Source organism: Gobio gobio, assembly GCF_949357685.1.
Source record: "Gobio gobio genome assembly, chromosome: 15".
NCBI classification, from domain to species: domain Eukaryota; kingdom Metazoa; phylum Chordata; class Actinopteri; order Cypriniformes; family Gobionidae; genus Gobio; species Gobio gobio.
Genome location: NC_137108.1, coordinates 51,298,929 through 51,321,428, shown reverse-complemented (window position 1 = coordinate 51,321,428; position 22,500 = coordinate 51,298,929). Strand labels below are relative to the sequence as shown.

Genomic DNA, 22,500 nt, shown 5'->3' with positions numbered 1-22,500 from the left:
ATTGACCGTGCGGCGGCTCAGACGAACGTGCGCCATCAGACAGAAAGAGTAATGGTGCGTTCACACCGGACGCGATTCGCGCGAGTGATTTACATGTGAAGTCAATGCAGAGACGCGAAATGGCATTCTGCTGCGCGATTCGTGCGAATGAGGCGGCGCGAAGGACGTTAGCCGTTAATCGCGCGAAACGCTCAAGTTGAAAAATCTGAACTTTGGCGGATATTTCGCGCCGCGTTAACCAATCAGGAGCTTGCTCTAGTATTGACAACAATGAGGAGAAAATCTGTATATTAATATCTGGTTCAGACAATATGATTATCACTGTGATAACATTAAATGACATGAAACACAACCCAGTCTCTTTTTGTTAAATGCAAGTTTATGTATGATCAATAATACAAAAGTATAAGTAATGTATAACAAGCTATACATGAAATAAAGCAAACAATGCAGTCAAACATTCAAAGTCAGTGCTAGTAGGCTAACGTTACAACTGCAACGCACAGTTATAGCCTAAAAATATAAGGTAATGAAACTTATCTTTGCCCTCAGCCTAAACGATTTGCCAGGGAACAAATTATAGATCCATGAGACCAAAGATTGGCCGTTACAAGACGAATTATAGCTCGAGACACACCACAGAGACATCAGAGCCAGCGGTAGACGGCAGAAGGTCTGGCCGAGGAAAGGTTGCCCTCGCCGGCTTTCACGTGCGCTGAGCGCGCTGTCCGCTGGAGCTCACAGCTCCGACAACGGCAGATAAAATGTTCAAATAGGCACTGTTTATGTAAATAAACCACAGATTTGAGCTTTAAACAACTACATTATCGACTGAAAAAGTCTTAAAACTACGTTTTGTCACACATAAACAGTAGATATGAACAAAAAAAAAGACATGTAAACACAGCCCATGTCAGCCATTTCTCAACGAGACGAGCTGCTGGCGGAAGCCCCGCCCATGACGCGAATTCGCATCTGTTGTGCAGTGAATGTCACGCGCGATACGCGCGAGTAAACTCAAAATGTACACGCGTCCACCTTCGCGCGATTAGCGCGAATTATTCGCGCGAATCGCGTCTGGTGTGAACGCCACATAAGACTGATATTCACTGAACGCAGAACGAACGAACCTCGCAAAAGACTTTTAAAAATGCCGGTTGAAATAAAATGCTGCGTGAGCTCAACCAATCAGCATGTTCAGCGCCCAGTCCCACCCCTGAAAGTTCCCGAACTTTGAGAAAGTACTACCCCGGGAGCAGGGCCGTTCGGAGGGGGAAATATTTACCCGGACCTTCATTTAGACCCTGCGGTCCAAACACACCGAGTACCAGCCCAAAGTTCCTGCGGTGGAAACGCGGCTAAACGCGTCGATTCGCTTCAGAAGGCCTTTATTAATACCCCAGAGCCGCGTGGAGCAGTTATATGACGCACAGATGCACTTTTATGGACTTCAAAAACAGAGCAACTATTACTGCAATTATAATGCTTGGATTAGCCTGGACTTTTGTAATATAACTCGTCTGAGAGAAGAATGTCACACACCCCTCGGATGACTTGAGGGAGAGTAAATCATGGGCTAATTTTCATTTTTGGGTGAACTATCCCTTTAACATAGTAAAGAGATGTTTATATGGTTATAGTTTTTAATAACACTGATACTAAGCAAATCTGTATATTTAATAATGTGTGTCAGTGTTTCCTCTAAACATTAAATGGATATTAAATTAAATCACACACAGTGTGTGTAACCATGGGGTGTAAATCAGACACACGGTGTGACTTATTTAATAAACGAGCCTGAAATACAGCAGGACTCTAATTATGAAATGTCTTCATTATTGCAGGAGCGTATAACGCCATGGTCAGCACAATCGTTCAGGATTTACAGATGAAGCACTGGAGCCCAGGGAAACATGCGGTCAGTGTGTGTGTGTGTGTGTGTGTGATGTGTGTGTACCTGCTCAGACAGCCGGCCGCGCGTCACACGCTCTCGATGCGCTGCGTCCCACAATGCACTCTGACTGCAGCGAGCCGCCACTCCTCTGAGAGTCAGATCCCGCACGCGCTCGTCCTCTAGTGTGAACAGGACAGCACAAACACTCATCATGTGTGTGTGTGTGTGTGTGAGAGAGACGAAGCTCAGGCCCTGCCAGGATTCGAACCTGGTTCATCTGCATGAGGCGCAGAGGCTCCCGGAGCTCAGGGCCAAACACACACACACACGCGCACACACACACACACACACATACACACACACACACATACACACACACACACACCTGTGCTCTGCTGGAGGTCAGGTACAGTTTTACCACGCTTCTGAGGTAAAGTCAGTCTGGGGTCATCGACAGTCAGTCCCAACACACAGCCTGCTGGGAGCTCTGCTGTTGAACACACTCCTGTAACACACACACACACACACACACACTAGGGATGCCACAATTCTCAATATAATATTGAACCGTTCTGTACGGCATTCACGGTTCAATACGCGCTTGTGAATTGTGTTTTTTTCGGTTTTGCATTGAATTAATTATTTTTCTGCAAATTCTATCATTTTCCTCCATCCCAATACTGAACAACGCGACATACATTCACATCACACGTTAGTGGTGGAGTTATACTCACGGAACACTAGAGTTATTCACAATCATGAAAGTTCATTATTTGCATGCGTTTTAAAGCCTTGCCGGTTCATTCGCGTGCGCGGTTTTAACATGCGCTTTTCAGAGCGCGCGCACTAAACGCCTGTCAAACACGTGATTACTGAACTAAGTAGTCGTCTTACTGCGTTAATACTGTCAAATACACACAAGGTTAACATAAACACAGTCGGTTATGTCTAAAGTGAAAGTAAAATCGCAATCGTGTCTGTATATTAGATGTGTAGAGGTCTTAAATTGACAGCAGCGCAGACAGTGAACACGCGGTCCTTAAAGGGACAGTTCACCTATAAAATTATGTCATTATTTACTCACTCTAATATTGTTTCGAACCTGTATTCATTTCTCGATGACAGAATTTTCAGTTTTGAGTGAAATATCCCTTTAATGTTAATACAACAACAAAAGACAAAGAGAAAATCACTCACTGCTCTTGACTGAAAAACTAATACAGTAGCTTTAATAAGAATCAATGTATATTTTATAGTGACGTCTATGTAGTGTTTTATTTTTACATTCATTCATTCAATTTCATACTTAAATGCTGCTGTACAGCTCTGAGCTGCCAGTGTAAATCTTTATATATATGTATTGTATATTATCCAATACACTAGGAATGTGTACAAGGGTTTTTTTAAAGTAAAGTTTTAAGTTTAAGTAAGGTTTTTCAATTCTTTTAAGTAAAATAAAGAAAGAGTATTGCAATAAAAAAATTATTTTTTCTCTTTAACCTCTTGCGGTTCCTGTCGCCTAAGAATAGAATAACAAAAAATGTATGTGACAAGCCATCAGAACCGAACCGAAAACCGTGGGTAAAAACCGAGGTATGTATTGAACCGTGGACTAACTGTTTTGTTGCATCCCTAACACACACACACACTCTAATTGAATGCTTTGATGTTGAATGTGAGGCCGGTGTAAAGCGCTCTTCACCTCTCAGCACACTGAAGGTGTCCGCCTGCTCCTGATGGATGCCGCCCTCAGCCTCACTCCACGCCCCCTACAGAACCACAGCCAATCAGCAATGAGCAATGAGCCAGACCCAAGACTGTGATGTCACCAGAAAGCTCTCACCTCACTGGCTGGATGGAGTGTGTCTGTGAGCACCGTGTGGGCCAGCGGACCAATCAGACGAAAGCGCACAATCTCCATGGTGAGGTCACTAAACAGGATATGAAGAATGATCACATAAAGCAGCTCTAGCTGTGTGTTCACATCAGTGTTAATTTCATTGACGAATAATTTGTCATAATTTTCGACCTTTTTTCACTGACGAAGACGAGACGATAACTCAATAAAAACTAGTGTTGGATGACTAACTATGATGAAAATCAACAGTTTTTTTTGCAACAGATAAAAGCGAGAGGAGAATGTTAGTGAGGGACGATTAGGGAAGAGATCCAGTCAGAACTGATGATCTGTGTCACAGATGCTGATCTAACCGCTGGAAAACACGGCTCACACACCCCCAATCCAGCTCCAGAGCGGCTCAATCAATCAATAACACACATTTATGACAGACTATTGATTATGAACTAATGCTGATGAATAATGACAGTGTTTACTTTACCATGTTTATATAGTAATATGTTTTAGACGGTTGTAATGACGCATATTTGATCTCCTCAGCTGAACTTGAATGAGCTCCTGCAACTGCAATAGAGGCGCAGACATTTCAAAATAAGAGTCCTGGTGTATTTCCAGCTCGCTTATAATTAAAAGTCACGCATTATATATTCGTTTTTGCTTACACAATAAACTGTATTTAATTTAATTCCCATTTGATTCATAGTCAGGAGGAAAGACCAGTATTTGACACATATTCAATAAAGTATCAGGGTTATAATAGTTAACCAAAACCATTTAAAAAATTGTTTCATTACTTGAAATTAAATAAATTAAATAAAAACAATAAATAAACAAACTTATTTAAAGCTTTATTTTAACCTGATATGGTCTACTGACTAAAACAGAAATACAAAGTTATAAAAACTATAGAGATGTTTTTAAAAAAGTGAATTGAGCTCTTTTGTGTATTTTTAATGTCAAAAACAAAAAGATGTCAATGTCAGTTCAAGTGTCAGTCGGTTATGTGACGCTCAGAGGTGGACAGTAACGAAGTACATTTACTTGAGTACATTTACTTAAGTACACTTTTTGAGTATCTGTACTTTACTGAAGTATTATTTTTTAGTGGAACTTTTACTTTAACTTCACTACATTTGAAAGACAAATATCGTACTTTTTACTCCACTACATTTCTATCAAGATCCTCAAAGTCAAAAGTTGTTTCTGTAGCAGCTTTAAAAGTCAGTGGATGATTTTTTTTCTTCTTTAAAAGTTTTTTTTTTTTTTTTGCAAAATGTAAATGTCTGGGAGAAAGAGAAGCGCAGACATATGGATGAATCTGAAAAAGCCTGATGAAGGAGCTCAGTTTAGTCAGAGCACGAGTACTGAATAGAGCTTTCTTTTGCGTTTTTTTCCGCACTTAAACAGACCAATACACACAAAATGTCAATTTTCATTTTGGAAAGTATTCGTGTAAACAAAGTTGATTATGTCTTAAGTGAACGTAAACAGTTGGGGGAATATCGGATGTGTATCAGTGTGTGGGATTTGTGCATTCTGCCTTAAAGTGACAGCAGCTTTGTAAAGAGCTTTGTAACTTTTAAGTATTTAAATTACTTCAAGGTGGTCGTAAGCTAGCATGTCGGATGGAGCATCACTGAAGGGCTTAAACCACCGTGCATTTATACAACAATGCAACAATAATAAAATAATGCATTGACAAAAAAAAAAGGAAATTTACTTTTGATACTTAAGTACTTTTAAAAGCGAGTACTTCTGTACTTTTACTTAAGTAAAAATTGTTTTTAACAACTCCACACAATATTTGACCAGTAGTACTTTTACTTTCACTCAAGTAATGGAGTTGTGTAGCCTGGATGCCAGCCGAATTTAGCCCCGCCCACAATTTTTTTTGCTCGGGCAATTCGGTCTGGACTCGCTCCATAGAGGAGTAATTATGCCCGAACAGAAACTGTTCGGACCAATGAAATTGTCAGGGCGGGCTTTAGACGATGATGGACAGATGATCAACAGTAACGTAATCATCCACGTCATCGAAGGCTCTTGGGTTGAATTTGCTCTTATCCTAAACGGAGAACTTGTTCGTATATGCATTCACCTTCACTAGTTCTCTCAGAAACGATGATCGTGTTGGTAAGTACTCTGTGTATCCTTATATTATTTTATTACTGCCAAAGATCGTTTACACTCATGTTTTTCTTGTAACGTTACTTAATCCAGCGTGCGTGCAGACAGGGTTTCCAAGTGTTTTTGCAATGTCGCGCACAATTCCTACTCAAAACGTTTGGTTGGCAAAATATGTTATTTTGGCAAGGTTGCCTGCTAAAATTCGCATTCCTGGGTTTATATAATCACATAATTGGGGTCGCTTCAACCCGCGGACATGGAGAAAAACACGGACTTGGTAACAGTGCAGTTGAGTTCTGTTGACATTTGACAACTAACGTTACGCGTCGCTCCGTTGCTCTGATTGGTTGTGGGTCTATCCAATTGAGGTCTTTCCTGGCTCGGTTGAAACACGCCCCATAATCAAAGCTCAATGGAGCGGTACCAGACTCAAATTTTGACTAGAATTGAGTATGGCCACGCCAGGCTAGGAGTTGTGTACTTTGTCCACCTCTGGTGACGCTTAAATGCTTAATGTATTACAATTTAACTAAACTCATTAGATTTTAGGAGACTAAAACTAAAAACAATTCAGGTGACTAAAATATGACTAAAACTAAATAGCATTTTAGTCAACATTTACATTTATGCATTTGGCAGACGCTTTTATCCAAAGCGACTTACAGTTATAGTCAAAAATCGATGACTAAAACAATAAATTAAAAAAATGAACACTGGTTCGCACGTAGTTTGTCATGATTGTGAGTGTGTGGTCACCTGATGGTGATGGTGGTGTTGGTGGACTCCCAGCGCACTGGGGCTCCAGCGGGACGCGTCCCATCTCCCAGCAGCCGTTTGGGGGGCGGCCCGGGCTCGCCTCCTTCTGCCTTCCTCTTCCTCCCTGCAGCCGGATCTTCAGCGGGACACGGATCGGACACGGCCTCAAAACACTGACACACCAGCTGCAGCTCGGGCAGCACTTCCTGTCACATGATTACACGACATTCATCATGGCAGAAAACAAAGCAGGGCGTCACGAGACACCAGTGACATCAGAACGTCTACTGATGTAACATGTTGGTCGAGTAGGGCTGTCAACGAATATTCTAAATTCGAAAATATATTCGAATAGTTAAAAAAAAAAAACGAATTTCAAAGGTGAAAATTAATATTCGAATAAAATTTAACAAATGTGGAAGAGGCGTGGCTGTGTGCTGTGCGAGTGAAGCCTTGTTTATGCTTTCGTCTGTCTCCGCTGACTGTCAAGTCAAGTTAAGTCAACTTTATTTATATAGCGCTTTTAACAATGTAGATTGTTTCAGAGCAGCTTTACAGTGTTAAACAGGAAAATAATGCAGCATAATTTTATTCAGCTGTTTAGCCGTTCTGGAAAAAACGCAATTATCAATTATCATACAGTGACAGTGTGGGCTTTAGATCAATAATTAGATCAGTAATTTAGTTTAAAGGTCCCATTCCGCATGATCCCATTGTTCAAACTTTAGTTAGTGTGTAATGTTGCTGTTAGAGCATAAATAATACCTGTAAAATTATAAAGCTCAAAGTTCAATGCCAAGCGAGATATTTTATTTAACAGAAGTTCCCTTTCAAAGCCTACAGCGAACGGCTGGCTTGGACTACATCCTGGTACTTCCTTCTTTAATTACGTCAGTAGAGCAGTAGAACAGACTAACCTCCGCCCACAAAGAAACGCGAAAAAGGGGGCGCGGTCTTGTTGCTGTCCCACGTGGAGAAGCGGACGGTCGCGTGGAGAAAAGGAACTGTTGCGTTGAGTGTGTTTATCGCCATGTCGTCGAGACGCTGTTATTTTCATCCAGGAGTCAAATCACCTTTGTTTGGCTTTCCCAGGGACGCTGTAGAGATTATTGAACGCATACATCTCTCCGTTAAGAGGCGTGACCTTTCCAACGTGCGCTAAGCTGCTGTCGAATCATAACACAGGAACTGCTGGCACGTGCGCTAAGCTGCGGTCGAATTACAACACGGTAAGCGCTTGCACAATCAGAACTCGTTACGTATTTCTGAAGGAGGGACTTTATAGAACAGGGAAATCACCAGCCGTTTTTAGGACAGTGGAAACAGCGGTATACAGATAAGTACATTGTGTGAAAAATACTGTGTTTTTTTACACGCGAAACATGAACACATGTTATATTGCACACTGTAAACACAATCAAAGCTTCAAAAAAACACGAAGAACGGGACCTTTAAATGGTTAATTTAGTTTATTAATTAGATTTATTTCGATGTTTAGTTGAAAAATGTAGTGTCTGTGCTCCTCCCCAAACGGACGAGGTGTTTATACTCCACACACTCGCCGTTGTGCTTTTCTTTGAAACCACAGATGGCGACTCGGAGTAATTGTTCTATAAACCATCGGGAAAAGCGTCGAGAAGAAGTGGCTAATGTACACAGGTGACGATATTTATTTTAGTACACTTCACCGAAAACCACACTACAGAAGAATCATCAAGATCAAAATAAACCTTGATATTACTTGTGACATGAGAACAAAATGTATGTAGAAATGTAACGTTAACTTATACAACTCAATTTATGATCTCTTAAATGTTTCCTCATTTCACTAAACACTTTCGTGAGTTTTCACTTAGTTTCGTGAACTTTTCTTTATGAAACGGGCTTGTTTATGGTTTTGTAGGCTCATTTTGTAAATATAAGCAACCTTACTCTGCATCGCCGCCTCAAGCTCTCTGTCTGCAACACAACAAGAGGCCAGAACGGAGACATTAATTTAGTTGATATGTAAGGACATGAGAGCGATCAGTGTTCTGGATGGGGCTTCAGGAGTTCTGTCCAGCAGTGGAGCCGAGGAACCATAACCCTAACATTACTAAAGTGTAGGCTATACTGACTGAAGAGATATTGCAGGAATAAAGGATAAATGATGCACTGCTTCCACTGGTGTGATTATTCACCGTTTCATGTCAAGGAAAAGTTCCATGTTTAGCACAGCGCAGCTCGCTCAGAGCGCTCAATATGCTGTAAATATTCCATTAATATTTGTTTCAATCACTGAATGAAGCCGGCTATATTCGGGACAAGAGTCGCTTGCACAAAACTCTTGATCAGCCTCAAAATGTGTGTGTTCATTTAAACCATTATGAGCAGAGAGGGTGCGGGCGAGAGAGAGAGTGAGTCTGCGGTCTCGGTCATTGGTTGATTTACTTGTGTTTGTGTAGGCAATATGTTGTCAAATATGTTTAACCTTAAATAGACCACCTATACAATAAGTTATGTCTCTGTATTAATTTGTGCTGTTATTGACGTAATGCGCAACCAGATGTTCGAATATTCGTGTTTTTTTAGAGGGAATATTAGAATGTCATTTTTGAGCAATTTTGACAGCCCTATGGTTGAGTCTGACCTGTTTAAGGGCCGGGTGGATCCAGATCCACAGCTGTCTGTCTGAGGTTTCAGGGACCCGGGGCCGCCACAGGAAGTCAGCCGGACCCAGAGAGCCCTGAGGAAACTGATCCGCTCTGTACAGATGGACACGACCCTGACGCGCTCCAGAGAGACACGACGCCGCCGCAAACGAGGGACCTACAACACACAACAACATCAGAGAACCACACACACACCAGAGTCCAGAGAACCACACACACACACACACACACACACACTAGAGTCCAGAGAACCACACACACACACACACACACACACACACCAGAGTCCAGAGAACCACACACACACACACACACACACACACACACACACTAGAGTCCAGAGAACCACACACACACACCAGAGTCCAGAGAACCACACACACACACACACACACACTAGAGTCCAGAGAACCACACACACACCAGACTCCAGAGAACCACACACACACACTAGAGTCCAGAGAACCACACACACACACCAGAGTCCAGAGAACCACACACACACCAGAGTCCAGAGAACCACACACACACACACACACACACACACACACACACACACACACACACACACACACACAAGAGTCCAGAGAACCACACACACACACCAGAGTCCAGAGAACCACACACACACACACACACACACTAGAGTCCAGAGAACCACACACACACCAGAGTCCAGAGAACCACACACACACCAGAGTCCAGAGAACCACAAACACACCAGAGTCCAGAGAACCACACACACACACACACACACACACACCAGAGTCCAGAGAACCACACACACACACACACACACACACACACACACACACACACACACACATACACCAGAGTCCAGAGAACCACACACACACCAGAGTCCAGAGAACCACACACACACCAGAGTCCAGAGAACCACACACACACACACACACTAGAGTCCAGAGAACCACACACACACACACACACACACACACACACACACACACACACACACACACACCAGAGTCCAGAGAACCACACACACACACACACACACACACACACACACACACACACCAGAGTCCAGAGAACCACACACACACACACCAGAGTCCAGAGAACCACACACACACTAGAGTCCAGAGAACCACACACACACTAGAGTCCAGAGAACCACACACACACTAGAGTCCAGAGAACCACACACACACACACACACACACACACACACACACACACACACACCAGAGTCCAGAGAACCACACACACACACACACACACACACACACACACACACACACACCAGAGTCCAGAGAACCACACACACACACACCAGAGTCCAGAGAACCACACATACTCACACACACACACACCAGAGTCCAGAGAACCACACACACACACACACACACCAGTGTCCAGAGAACCACACACACACACACACACACACACACACACACACACCCTGCCTGACAGGGGCCCCAACAAATAGATAAAAACTAATTTAAAATGTTTATTATATTATACACTATATAAACCATCATCATTGAGTACATTTCAAATAATAATAAAATGAATTATGTCTTTGATTTTGCTTATTTTGGCAATAAAAGTTAAATATCCCCATTGACCAGAAAGTAAACATCTATATTGACCGGCCGCCTCACTGTATCTGCATGAATGGTTTGGTCCGGTCTTAGCGCACTCATCAGGAGCTGCGTTTCCATTACAGATTTGTACAACACTTTTGCGATATTTTCTAAAGTCGATCAAAAATATTGCGAAATGGCGGCGTTTCCATTAATGATGTTATGCGACTAAACTATTTTTTTTCCACACACACACACACTAGAGTCCAGAGAACCACACACACACACACCAGAGTCCAGAGAACCACACACACACACCAGAGTCCAGAGAACCACACACACACCAGAGTCCAGAGAACCACACACACACACACACACACACACACCAGAGTCCAGAGAACCACACACACACACACATACACCAGAGTCCAGAGAACCACACACACACCAGAGTCCAGAGAACCACACACACACACACCAGAGTCCAGAGAACCACACACACACACACCAGAGTCCAGAGAACCACACACACACACACACACACACACACACACCAGAGTCCAGAGAACCACACACACACACCAGAGTCCAGAGAACCACACACACACTAGAGTCCAGAGAACCACACACACACACACACACACACACACACACACACACACACACACACCAGAGTCCAGAGAACCACACACACACACACACACACACACACCAGAGTCCAGAGAACCACACACACACACACCAGAGTCCAGAGAACCACACACACACACCAGAGTCCAGAGAACCACACACACACTAGAGTCCAGAGAACCACACACACACTAGAGTCCAGAGAACCACACACACACTAGAGTCCAGAGAACCACACACACACTAGAGTCCAGAGAACCACACACACACACACACACACACACACCAGAGTCCAGAGAACCACACACACACACCAGAGTCCAGAGAACCACACACACACACACACACACACACACCAGAGTCCAGAGAACCACACACACACACCAGAGTCCAGAGAACCACACACACACACACACACACACACACACACACACACCAGAGTCCAGAGAACCACACACACACACACCAGAGTCCAGAGAACCACACATACTCACACACACACACACACCAGAGTCCAGAGAACCACACACACACACCAGAGTCCAGAGAACCACACACACACACACACACACACACACACACACACACACACACACACACACACACACACACACACACACCAGAGTCCAGAGAACCACACACACACACACCAGAGTCCAGAGAACCACACATACTCACACACACACACACCAGAGTCCAGAGAACCACACACACACACACACACACCAGAGTCCAGAGAACCACACACACACACACACACACACACACACACACACACACACACACCCTGCCTGACAGGGGCCCCAACAAATAGGTAAAAACTAATTTAAAATGTTTATTATATTATACACTATATAAACCATCATCATAGAGCATATTTCAAATAATAATAAAATGAATTATGTCTTTGATTTTGCTTATTTTGGCAATAAAAGTTAAATATCCCCATTGACCAGAAAGTAAACATCTATATTGACCGGCCGCCTCACTGTATCTGCATGAATGGTTTGGTCCGGTCTTAGCGCACTCATCAGGAGCTGCGTTTCCATTACAGATTTGAACAACACTTTTGCGATATTTTCTAAAGTCGATCAAAAATATTGCGAAATGGCGGCGTTTCCATTAATGATGTTATGCGACTAAACTATTTTTTTTCCTCAGTCATTCCAAAAATTATGCTGTATGTTGTTAGGTTTACATCCCAGCCACCGCACGCCATTATTATTAATGGAAAGAGACGTGCGTGTGTGTGTGTGTGTGTGTTCTTACTGATGGCAAGGAAAGCACCATATACTTGAGCGCCACATGAGGTGTGTGTGTGTGTGTGTGTGTGTGTGTGTGTGTGTGTGTTTCTCTCCCTATTATCTGCTTCAAGCCATTGATAAATTATGGCGTTTTATATTCTATTGTCTTTTATGAGTTTAATAAAGAACTCTGTCTCATCTTCTGTCCAAACACACCATCATCTGTAAAGAATGATTCACTATTACGAACGCCAGGTTATGGTGACGCATTGCCACATACAGAGACGAGCGAAATGTTTGAATTTGATGGTGTGACTCAAAGTTTTAGCACTTCGTTATTTTGCCTGGAATTTCGTTTGTTGGAAATATAAACTGAATTTAGAAATGCTTTTGAAATTAAAAACTTTGTGTTTAATAAACAAAATATATTTTTGAAATGAAGACAGCGTTTGGAGTGGAGTGCAAAATAATCCATGGCGTTTGCTGTTGTTGTGAGTGTACACAAATAAAAGTAGACAGTTTGTTTATTATAATTATATCTTGATCTGATCTGTATGGCTAGTATTGTGAGTTGTTTCCGCTGTCATAAAGGAAAAACTCCATCAGAAGCGCCAACAACTTTGTCAGACAGAGGGTTAAAGAAAACATAGCCTATTTAGTTTCATATATTATTTAAATATTATTATTATTATTTTAATTTCATATTTTAATTATGAAAAGTGAGCCACATGAGTAAGGCACATAATCAGATGCGCATATGTCTGGGGACATGGATTTCTTTAAAATTAATATTGCTTTGTATAAATTTTATCTCCATTTTAATCAATGTTTCATAAACTAATTGGCTGGATTTAATAAACAATTAGGAAATATAGCAGTCAATATAATCGTGGCATGGAGGCGTCAGCGACATTAATAGCATTGCATGTGAACTGGAGCGTCTTACAGACGTGAGAAATATGTCGCTTGAAATGTCTACTTTTAAACGAAACAATTCAAAACGAAGAGAAATAGGCTACTCTCTGATTATGTAATAAAATGTGCATTTCTCTCTTGGCGTGTCCACTACTGCGGAGATAAAGAGTCAGACTCAGCACCATCAGACACTGACACAGAAAACTCTAGACTTTATTGATAAACAATTAAAATGTCTCCTTGCTATTTTTGATACATGCATAATCAATACTTTAAAGAGCACCTATTATGGCATTTAAAATGTTCCAAATATTGTTTTAGAAGTCCCCAACAACAGTTTTGCATGCATGCAATGACAAAAAAGACTTTAGTTTTCTTATAATATGCATTTATTTTTACCTGTTCTGACAGCGATTCTCAAATGATTCCTTTAGTGATTCACTTTTCAAAACCCGCCTTTACGTGACGCTAATCTGCGGTGATTGGTCAGATGACCCAGTCAGTTGTGATTGGTTTAGTCTGTGCAGATATTTTCGGAAACGGAACGCCCATCAAAGTCTTATAATGACAGTAATTTGTTAATATGTGTCAGGAGTTATGAATATGAAAACCGCGTCGGTACCGTTTGATTGTAATATGAGCCTCAGCTGATCTCATTCATAAAAAAACTCCTCACGAAGACTCGCGACAAATCAACATCCCTCAGGGCTTTTAGTTCAAAAGTGTGCAGATGAGGAGACATATTGATAGATTCTCATATGTGTGTGTCAAATTTCTAAACAGAGGAGTATTGTTTATTCAATACTTCCTCAAAATGCGCAGTTATAGCCTAATCATGAGCGATTGAGTCTCTTATGTGTTGTTTTCAATTCATCCTGGCAGCCGGAGGGCGCTCTGTGCACATGTAATCCATATATGATACAGACAGACGAAGAAGAACCATGTGCCATAATAGAAGTCCATAATAAAAGCTTCCTGAGATCGCGAAACATACATTTGACGACTAATAATAAACACTCAATCGCGACGATGTATGGTTTGTCTTCAAGCCACTTAGTCTTCAAATGCTCATCCTTGGGCAGATGAAAAAAGTTTGCTTTTGAGTCGCACTTCAGAACTCAGCGTCTCGTGGCCATGATGTTTCTAGTTTTCACTGACGTCTTGGAGCGCAATAAGTGGGCGTATCGTATTCAAATAACTTGACAAGTTGACGTCATCTAGTCAGAGAAAAAGCTTCGGTCTTCTAACGATTCTTAAAAATGACTCAGAGTCGACTCTTACTTTTGAAAGAAAATAACTATATATACGGTGCACTGTCATATTTCAAGCTATCACAGGATGTTTTTGTTCACTTAGATCTGTTACACACTACATGAAAGGTACATTTCAAAATTCCATGATAGGTGCTCTTTAATGCGTGCGCTTAAGTGGGGATGATAACATTTAAATGTATGCATTTGGCAGACGCTTTTATCCAAAGCGACTTACAGTGCCCTCATTACAGGGACAATCCCCCTGGAGCAACATGGAGTAAAGTGCCTTGCTCAAGGACACACTGGTGGAGACCGCTGGGATCGAACCTTCTGCGTATCAGTTCAATGGTTTAACCCACTGGACCACCATCTCACATGGCCTAATATATAGGTAGCCTACTCATATATTAATATATTACGTAAACGCTCAGGTTTAGAATTCTTTCATATTAATGTAATTAAATTAATAAAAGTGCTTAGTCAACGAATGGCTTGAATGAACAGCTACTATTATATAAAAGACTTTAGTCGGGGACATCCCTACTTATTTCACATGTTTTTGAACCAACATCACACTGTGCATTCTGGGATGAGCTCCAGTAATAGGGCAGTATATTTTGGAGAGCTAGATGGGCCAGTATGTTCGGGGGCCAACCTCATATTCTTTCATAGGGCCCAAAATTGCTAGCGGCACCCCTGCACACACACACGCACGCACGCACGCACGCACACCAGAGTCCAGAGTCCAGAGAACCACACACACACACCAGAGTCAAAAGAACCACACACACACACCAGAGTCCAGAGAACCGCACACACACACACACACACACACACACACACACGCACGCACACGCCAGAGTCCAGAGAACCACACACACACCCACACACACACACGCGCACCTGTTTGTTTGTTGGTGAGTCGAGCCAGTGCTCTCAGCATCAGATCTTCAGATCCCCGGAGCTCCAAGCAGCAGAAATATGACAGATCCTGAGAGACACACACACACACACACACACACACACACACACACACACACACGCGTTACCATGTAGAAGTGCTTTTTAGTGCAATTTACATACAATTCATCACAGAGTCTCCAGAGAGCTCATGTTTTTTGTGTGTTTCTCTCACATTCTCACACACACTTTTTCACACTTTCACTCTGTCTCACACACGCTCACTCACACACGCTCACTCACTCTCTCACACACACAAACACGCTCACACACGCACACACACGCTCACACACGCACACACAATCACTCACTCTCTCACACACGCTCACTCACACACGCTCACTCACACACGCTCACTCACACACGCTCACTCACTCACACACGCTCACTCACTCACACACGCTCACTCACTCACACACGCTCACTCACTCACACACGCTCACTCACTCACACACGCTCACTCACTCACACACGCTCACTCACTCACACACGCTCACTCACTCACACACGCTCACTCACTCACACACGCTCACTCACTCACACACGCTCACTCACTCACACACGCTCACTCACTCACACACGCTCACTCACTCACACACGCTCACTCACTCACACACGCTCACTCACTCACACACGCTCACTCACTCACACACGCTCACTCACTCACACACGCTCACTCACTCACTCACTCACACACGCTCACTCACTCACACACGCTCACTCTCACACACGCTCACTCACTCACACACGCTCACTCACTCACACACGCTCACTCACTCACAAACACTCTCTCACTCACGCTCACTCACTCACACACGCTCACTCACTCACAAACACTCTCTCACTCACTCACACACGCTCACTCACTCACACACACGCTCACTCCCTCTCTCACACACACACACACGCTCACTCCCTCTCTCACACACACACACACGCTCACTCCCTCTCTCACACACACACATACACGCTCACTCCCTCTCTCACACACACACGCTCACTCCCTCACACACACACGCTCACACACACGCGCTCACTCCCTCACACACACACACACACGCGCTCACTCCCTCACACACACACACACACACACACACACACGCTCACTCCCTCTCTCACACACACACGCTCACTCCCTCACACACACACGCTCACACACACGCGCTCACTCCCTCACACACACACACACACACACACACGCACACACACACGCGTTCACTCCCTCACACACACACACACGCTCACTCCCACACACGCTCACTCCCTCACTCCCACACGCTCACTCCCACACGCTCACTCCCACACGCTCACTCCCACACGCTCACTCCCACACACACACACACACACACACACACACACCTGCAGCAGGGCGTGTGTGTCCATGGCTCTGTAGCTGGCCCTGTAGCTCTTGGCCGTGGGTGTGAGAGGCAGACAGCAGCTCCAGCTCTTGCTCATGTGGAAGCGTTTGGCGTGCCAGATGTGCGTCTCCATCCAGCGGTTCTTCCTCTGCCTGCGGTTGAACTCCAGCAGGAGCTGCCCGTGTCTCCTCCGCGCCCGCCGGCTCCGGCTCCTGGCCAGCGGCTTCTTCTCCTGGTCTGATGCGCGCTGACCCCGCTCCGCCTGCACACACACACACACACACACACACAGCACTGAGTGACCTCTGACCTCAGTGATGAGGATGATGATGGTGGTGATTAGGGCTGTCACTTTTGTAAAAAAATCCTGTTCGATTTTTGAGACACAAGTGTTCATTGAATCGATTCTAAAATCGATTTCAAATGACGTTTTCATTTTCAACGCTAAATATAGCCAACGCCAATCCACGGACAACTAACGGGCATTAGGATGAAAGTAAAGATGGCGCATGAGACGCACAAGTCAGCAATATTTCTGATGATTTATTTTGTGCACAATGACAAACAGGAGTGCAACATTCTGGGAAAAAAAACATTAAGCAGAGTCGACTGCCATAACGTCAAAGAAAAACATTAGCTACAGGCTTTAACATGGCTGAGTTTACCATTATAAATTCCACAACAACAACACAATTGTAGCCAGTGAAAAGAGGTTGAAAATAAAGCTTAAAAATTTACTAGCCTACACTGAATGTGAAGTTCGTGTGGATAATAATTTAACGTAATTATTCAAGCGTTCAAAATGAAACTTTGAATGAACTTAGCTTGCGAACAGGCCATGTGTTTTTTTTAATTGAAAGTAACTGACACTTAGGCTATGCGGGCGTTACTGATGAAACGTGCAAATAAGGCTCTTTTACAAATTATTGGACAGGAAAACAAGTCTATCAACATTTTCGGGGTCCAGAGCAGAGCGTTTTTTATTCACTATATGCCCAGCTGTTAAGAAGACGCGCTCCGACCGCACTGATGTTCCAGGGACACTCAGGTACTTCAAGGGTTAGTTCACCCAAAAATGAAAATTCTGTCATTAATGACTTACCCTCATGTGGTTGGACACCCGTCAGACCTCCGTTCATCTTCAGACACAAATGAAGATATTTTAGTGTAAATCTGATGCCTCTGAAAGGCCTCCATTGGCTCAATGGTACTCTACACTCTCAAGACCCTTAAAAGACACTAAAGACGTCGTTACAAAGTCCATCTCACTACAGTGGCTCTACAATAACTTTATGAATCGGCGAGAATAGTTTTTGTGCGCAATAAAACCCTAAATAACGACTTATATAGTGATGACGATTTCAAAACACGGCATCATGAAGCTTCGAAGCGTTATGAATCACTGAGCCGAATCATGATTCGGATCGCGTGTCAAACCGCCAAACTGCTGAAATTTGGCGATTCAAACTGCTGAAATTTGGCGATTCAAACCGCTGATCCGAATGCCGGATCTGCGTCATATTCTCGCGCATGCGTCGTGGAGGCACACGGAAGACAAGAAACAAGTTGGATAAAGGTGTTATTTTGATTTTTTTTGCGCACAAAAACTATTGTCGTCGCATCGTAAAATTATTGTAGAGCCACTGTGGTGAGATGGACTTGGGAGTATTAATGTACTGAATGCCAATGGAGGCCTATCTGAAGCCTTTCTCAGCTTTACACTAAAATATCTTCATTTGTGTCTGAAGATGAACGGAGGTCTTACAGGTGTCGAACGACATGAGGGTGAGGAATTAATGACAGAATTTTCATTTTTGGGTGAACTAACCCTTTAAGGCCGTCTTTCCCCTGTTTGATTTCGAGCTGCATGGCTCCGCCTCCACGGGTCCTTTTTTATTTGTTTAATTCGTTCAAAAATAATAGTGTACATATTTGGTTAAAATCGATTCCCTATTTTCGTTTTCGAAACTTGTGTTGGTTGGTCCGATCGATTGTGCAATCGATTTTCGAACGTAAAGTGTGGTGATGGTGGTGGTGATAGTGGTGATGGTGGTGATGGTGATGGTGGTGGTGATAGTGGTGATGGTGGTGATAGTGGTGATAGTGGTGATGGTGGTGTACCAGTCTCTGAGCGCCCTCGCGCAGGCGGCCCGGCAGCCTCTTGGTGTTGTGGCTCATGGCCCGTCTGCGCATGTGTTTGGGCAGGGCGCTGTAGACGTGGCAGCTGCCCGCCGGGCGACTGACGGCCTTCAGCATGGCGTTCACCTCGGCCGCGCGCGCTTGAGCGAAGTAAGAGGCTGTGAACACACACACACACACTCAATATAATCAATACATAATCTATTGCAGGCAATTAAATATAAGGAGGCTATGTGATTCTGAAATTCCAATTTCATTAAAGCTACACTGTGTAACTTTTTTAGTTTATTCTTAGCTAAAAACACTTAGTTCTTTCAAAAATATATGTGCTCATTAAAGGGTTAGTTCACCCAAAAATGAAAATTCTGTCATTAATTACTCACCCTCATGTCGTTCGACACCCGTAAGACCTCCGTTCATATTCGGAACACAAATGAAGATATTTTAGTGTAATAGTTTTTGTGCGCAAAAAAAAATCAAAATAACACCTTTATGCAACTTGTTATTGTCTTCCGTGTGTGCCTCCACGACGCATGCGTGAGAGGCGTTCGGGAATCCATGAAATGCACACTTAAGTAGGGAAAAATGTATCCCGATATTTTCTAGTATTTATTGCGATAACGATATCAATGACGATAAATGTAGTATCATTCCCCATGTTTTTGGATACAAGTGAAAGCTGCATGCATTCTTGCGAGTTTCAGAAAAACAAACAATGATCTAAAGTAAAACGTACATGTCATCAAATAGGCTCCTATAATACATAAAAAAATTAAATTAAATAAAAAAATATATATATATTTAATTAATTAATTTTTAATGTAAAATTCCACACCAGCCTTTTCAGAAATGGAAAAGTTGCAGATATAATTGTCTTCTGTAAAAGTGCAGGTAATGTTTAAATAGTGCAACTGTGCTAAAAAAACATCACACGTTACAAACAATAATAATTTTGAAATCAATGACAAGTTTTACAAGTAAACCGATTCTGTATTTATGCATACATAGTGCAAACAGTGGTAAAAATAGCAGAAACAGCTAAAGTAATTATCCCAAAAATGTCTTCAGATTGCAAATAATGATTTAATGATAGAACTTCCGTAATTTGAGTTGATAAGATAATAATACCACGAATTCTTCTACTAATAAAAATAAACTGCACTAAGGAATAATGAGCTTCTGGGTTCATGAATATTAATCACGTTGTCAGCGCTCATTCAAACTGATTTGCTGAAATCAAAACAGGCGCAGTAATAGGTGCACGCCAGCCAATGAGATTCCCGTTTGTGCATTCGTTTCTTCCTGTTCACGAAAGGCTGAATAATTCCAAATAAACGCCATTATTTTACAGGAAAATACAACAAAGGATATTGTCTACATGTAGCACATCAATTCTGTGTGGTGTAAGACTCTCTCGCTCTCTCTTTGAGTGTGTGTGAAACACTGAGCGCTCTCAGTCGCGCGCCTCACACTAGTGTTTAATGTGCGTCAAATACACTGCGCATTCATTGAGATGAACTGAAATAGTGTGCTTTACCGATCGATTGAGACAGAGCGAATCTCTTAAGCGCTCAGACCAAGTGCTCAGCGAGTGAAAATACATCTGTATGTACAGGTTCAGATTGCCCTCAGGTGCCCCTCGTTTAGCTATGAACTCTTCCGCAGCCATAGTTGTTTTCGCTCTGCACGTGAGATGCGGATTCAGTGCCGCCGCGCTTAGGGCACCGAGTGCTGCGGGCGGCACCACAAGAAAATTCTCTCTCCAACCCCCGTTCAGCTTTACAAATTGACGAACGCAGCCACCGCGGCCATCATAAAGTAAACGCTTTAAGCATCAAGAGACGGCCAGCGGCGGCACGGTGCGGATGGGTCGCGCTATCAACTAGGCTTTATCGTTGTTATCGTGGGAAGTCAAATTCTTATCGTGGGGAGAATTTTTACCGGTATATCGCAAACGATAAGATATCGCCCATCCCTACACTTAAGCCCCATTTTGAGAACTACACGAGACCTAAAGCACGATCAATGTAGAATTCAACAGCTGAGACACGCGCGTCTTCCTCTGCTTGTAAACAAATCTCTTCTGGGTCATGTGTCCGAACGCCGGATCTGCGTCATATTCTCGCGCATGCGTCGTGGAGACACACACGGAAGACAAGAACAAGCTGGATAAAGGCGTTATTTTGATTTTTTTTTGCGCACAAAAACTATTGTCGTCGCATCGTAAAATAATCGTAGAGTCACTGTGGTGAGATGGACTTTGTAACGACGTTTTTAGTGCCTTTTATGGGTCTTGTGAGTGTAAATGTACTGAATGCCAATGGAGGCCTATCTGAAGCCTTTCTCAGCATCAGCTTTACACTAAAATATCTTCATTTGTGTCTGAAGATGAACGGAGGTCTTACAGGTGTCGAACGACATAAGGGTGAGTAATTAATGACAGAATTTTCATTTTTGGGTGAACTAACCCTTTAATGTATATTTACTTCTTTCAAGTAATAAAGTATTCTCGTAAGTTTATAATATGCCATTGTAAACACATACGGGTGAGGGTTCGAATGCGGGTCGCCATGTTGATCCTCAATCTTGAAAGTACATTAGCCAAAGAGGGACATTCCCGTAAATTCAAGCTTGGCCTTTGGCGTTTTAACACTCGATGGCACCGTGTCCAATGTGGACGAGGTCGAACTGGAAGCCATGTTAATCTTGGACTAAATCGGCCACCGTAGGAGTTAAAACGAAATCGGAATTGAGAGGAACAGAAACTAATATTCACTGGATGGTCATATACAAGTTCACCACTAGATGGGGGAAAATATCACACAGTGGAGCTTTAAAAGGTTTCCAAAAAGATGTCCGTCTGGCTTACAATCACAGTAGATCGACACTTTGTTAAACGAGATATATAAATTAATATAAATATGTAATATAAATATATATAATAAGTAATATACAATCACGGTAGTGTGAGCAGCGACACTTTGTTAAATTAAATCGCCTTCGTTAAATAGCACCACTGAGACAAAAGCGCACACCACACTAGATATGTAAATTAATATAAATATGTAAAAATATGTAATATAAATAACATATATAAATAATAATTATATATATATATATATATATATATATATACACACACATACAATCACGGTAGTGTGAGCA

General features: G+C 42.7%; 1 protein-coding gene across 1 annotated transcript in view; it reads right to left on the bottom strand.

Annotated features, from left to right (window-relative positions):
• The window catches only part of pop1 (POP1 homolog, ribonuclease P/MRP subunit), a 54,942-nt gene that overhangs the window by 29,074 nt on the left and 3,368 nt on the right, over positions 1 to 22,500 (bottom strand). The window contains exons 4-12 of the mRNA XM_079836405.1: positions 19,318 to 19,493; positions 17,198 to 17,458; positions 15,782 to 15,869; positions 9,265 to 9,443; positions 6,636 to 6,841; positions 3,738 to 3,825; positions 3,597 to 3,663; positions 2,280 to 2,399; positions 1,958 to 2,073 (exon numbers count right to left, since the gene is read on the bottom strand). Coding sequence (XP_079692531.1) covers positions 1,958 to 2,073; positions 2,280 to 2,399; positions 3,597 to 3,663; positions 3,738 to 3,825; positions 6,636 to 6,841; positions 9,265 to 9,443; positions 15,782 to 15,869; positions 17,198 to 17,458; positions 19,318 to 19,493 — 1,301 coding nt within the window. The remainder of the gene's footprint in view (positions 1 to 1,957; positions 2,074 to 2,279; positions 2,400 to 3,596; positions 3,664 to 3,737; positions 3,826 to 6,635; positions 6,842 to 9,264; positions 9,444 to 15,781; positions 15,870 to 17,197; positions 17,459 to 19,317; positions 19,494 to 22,500) is intronic.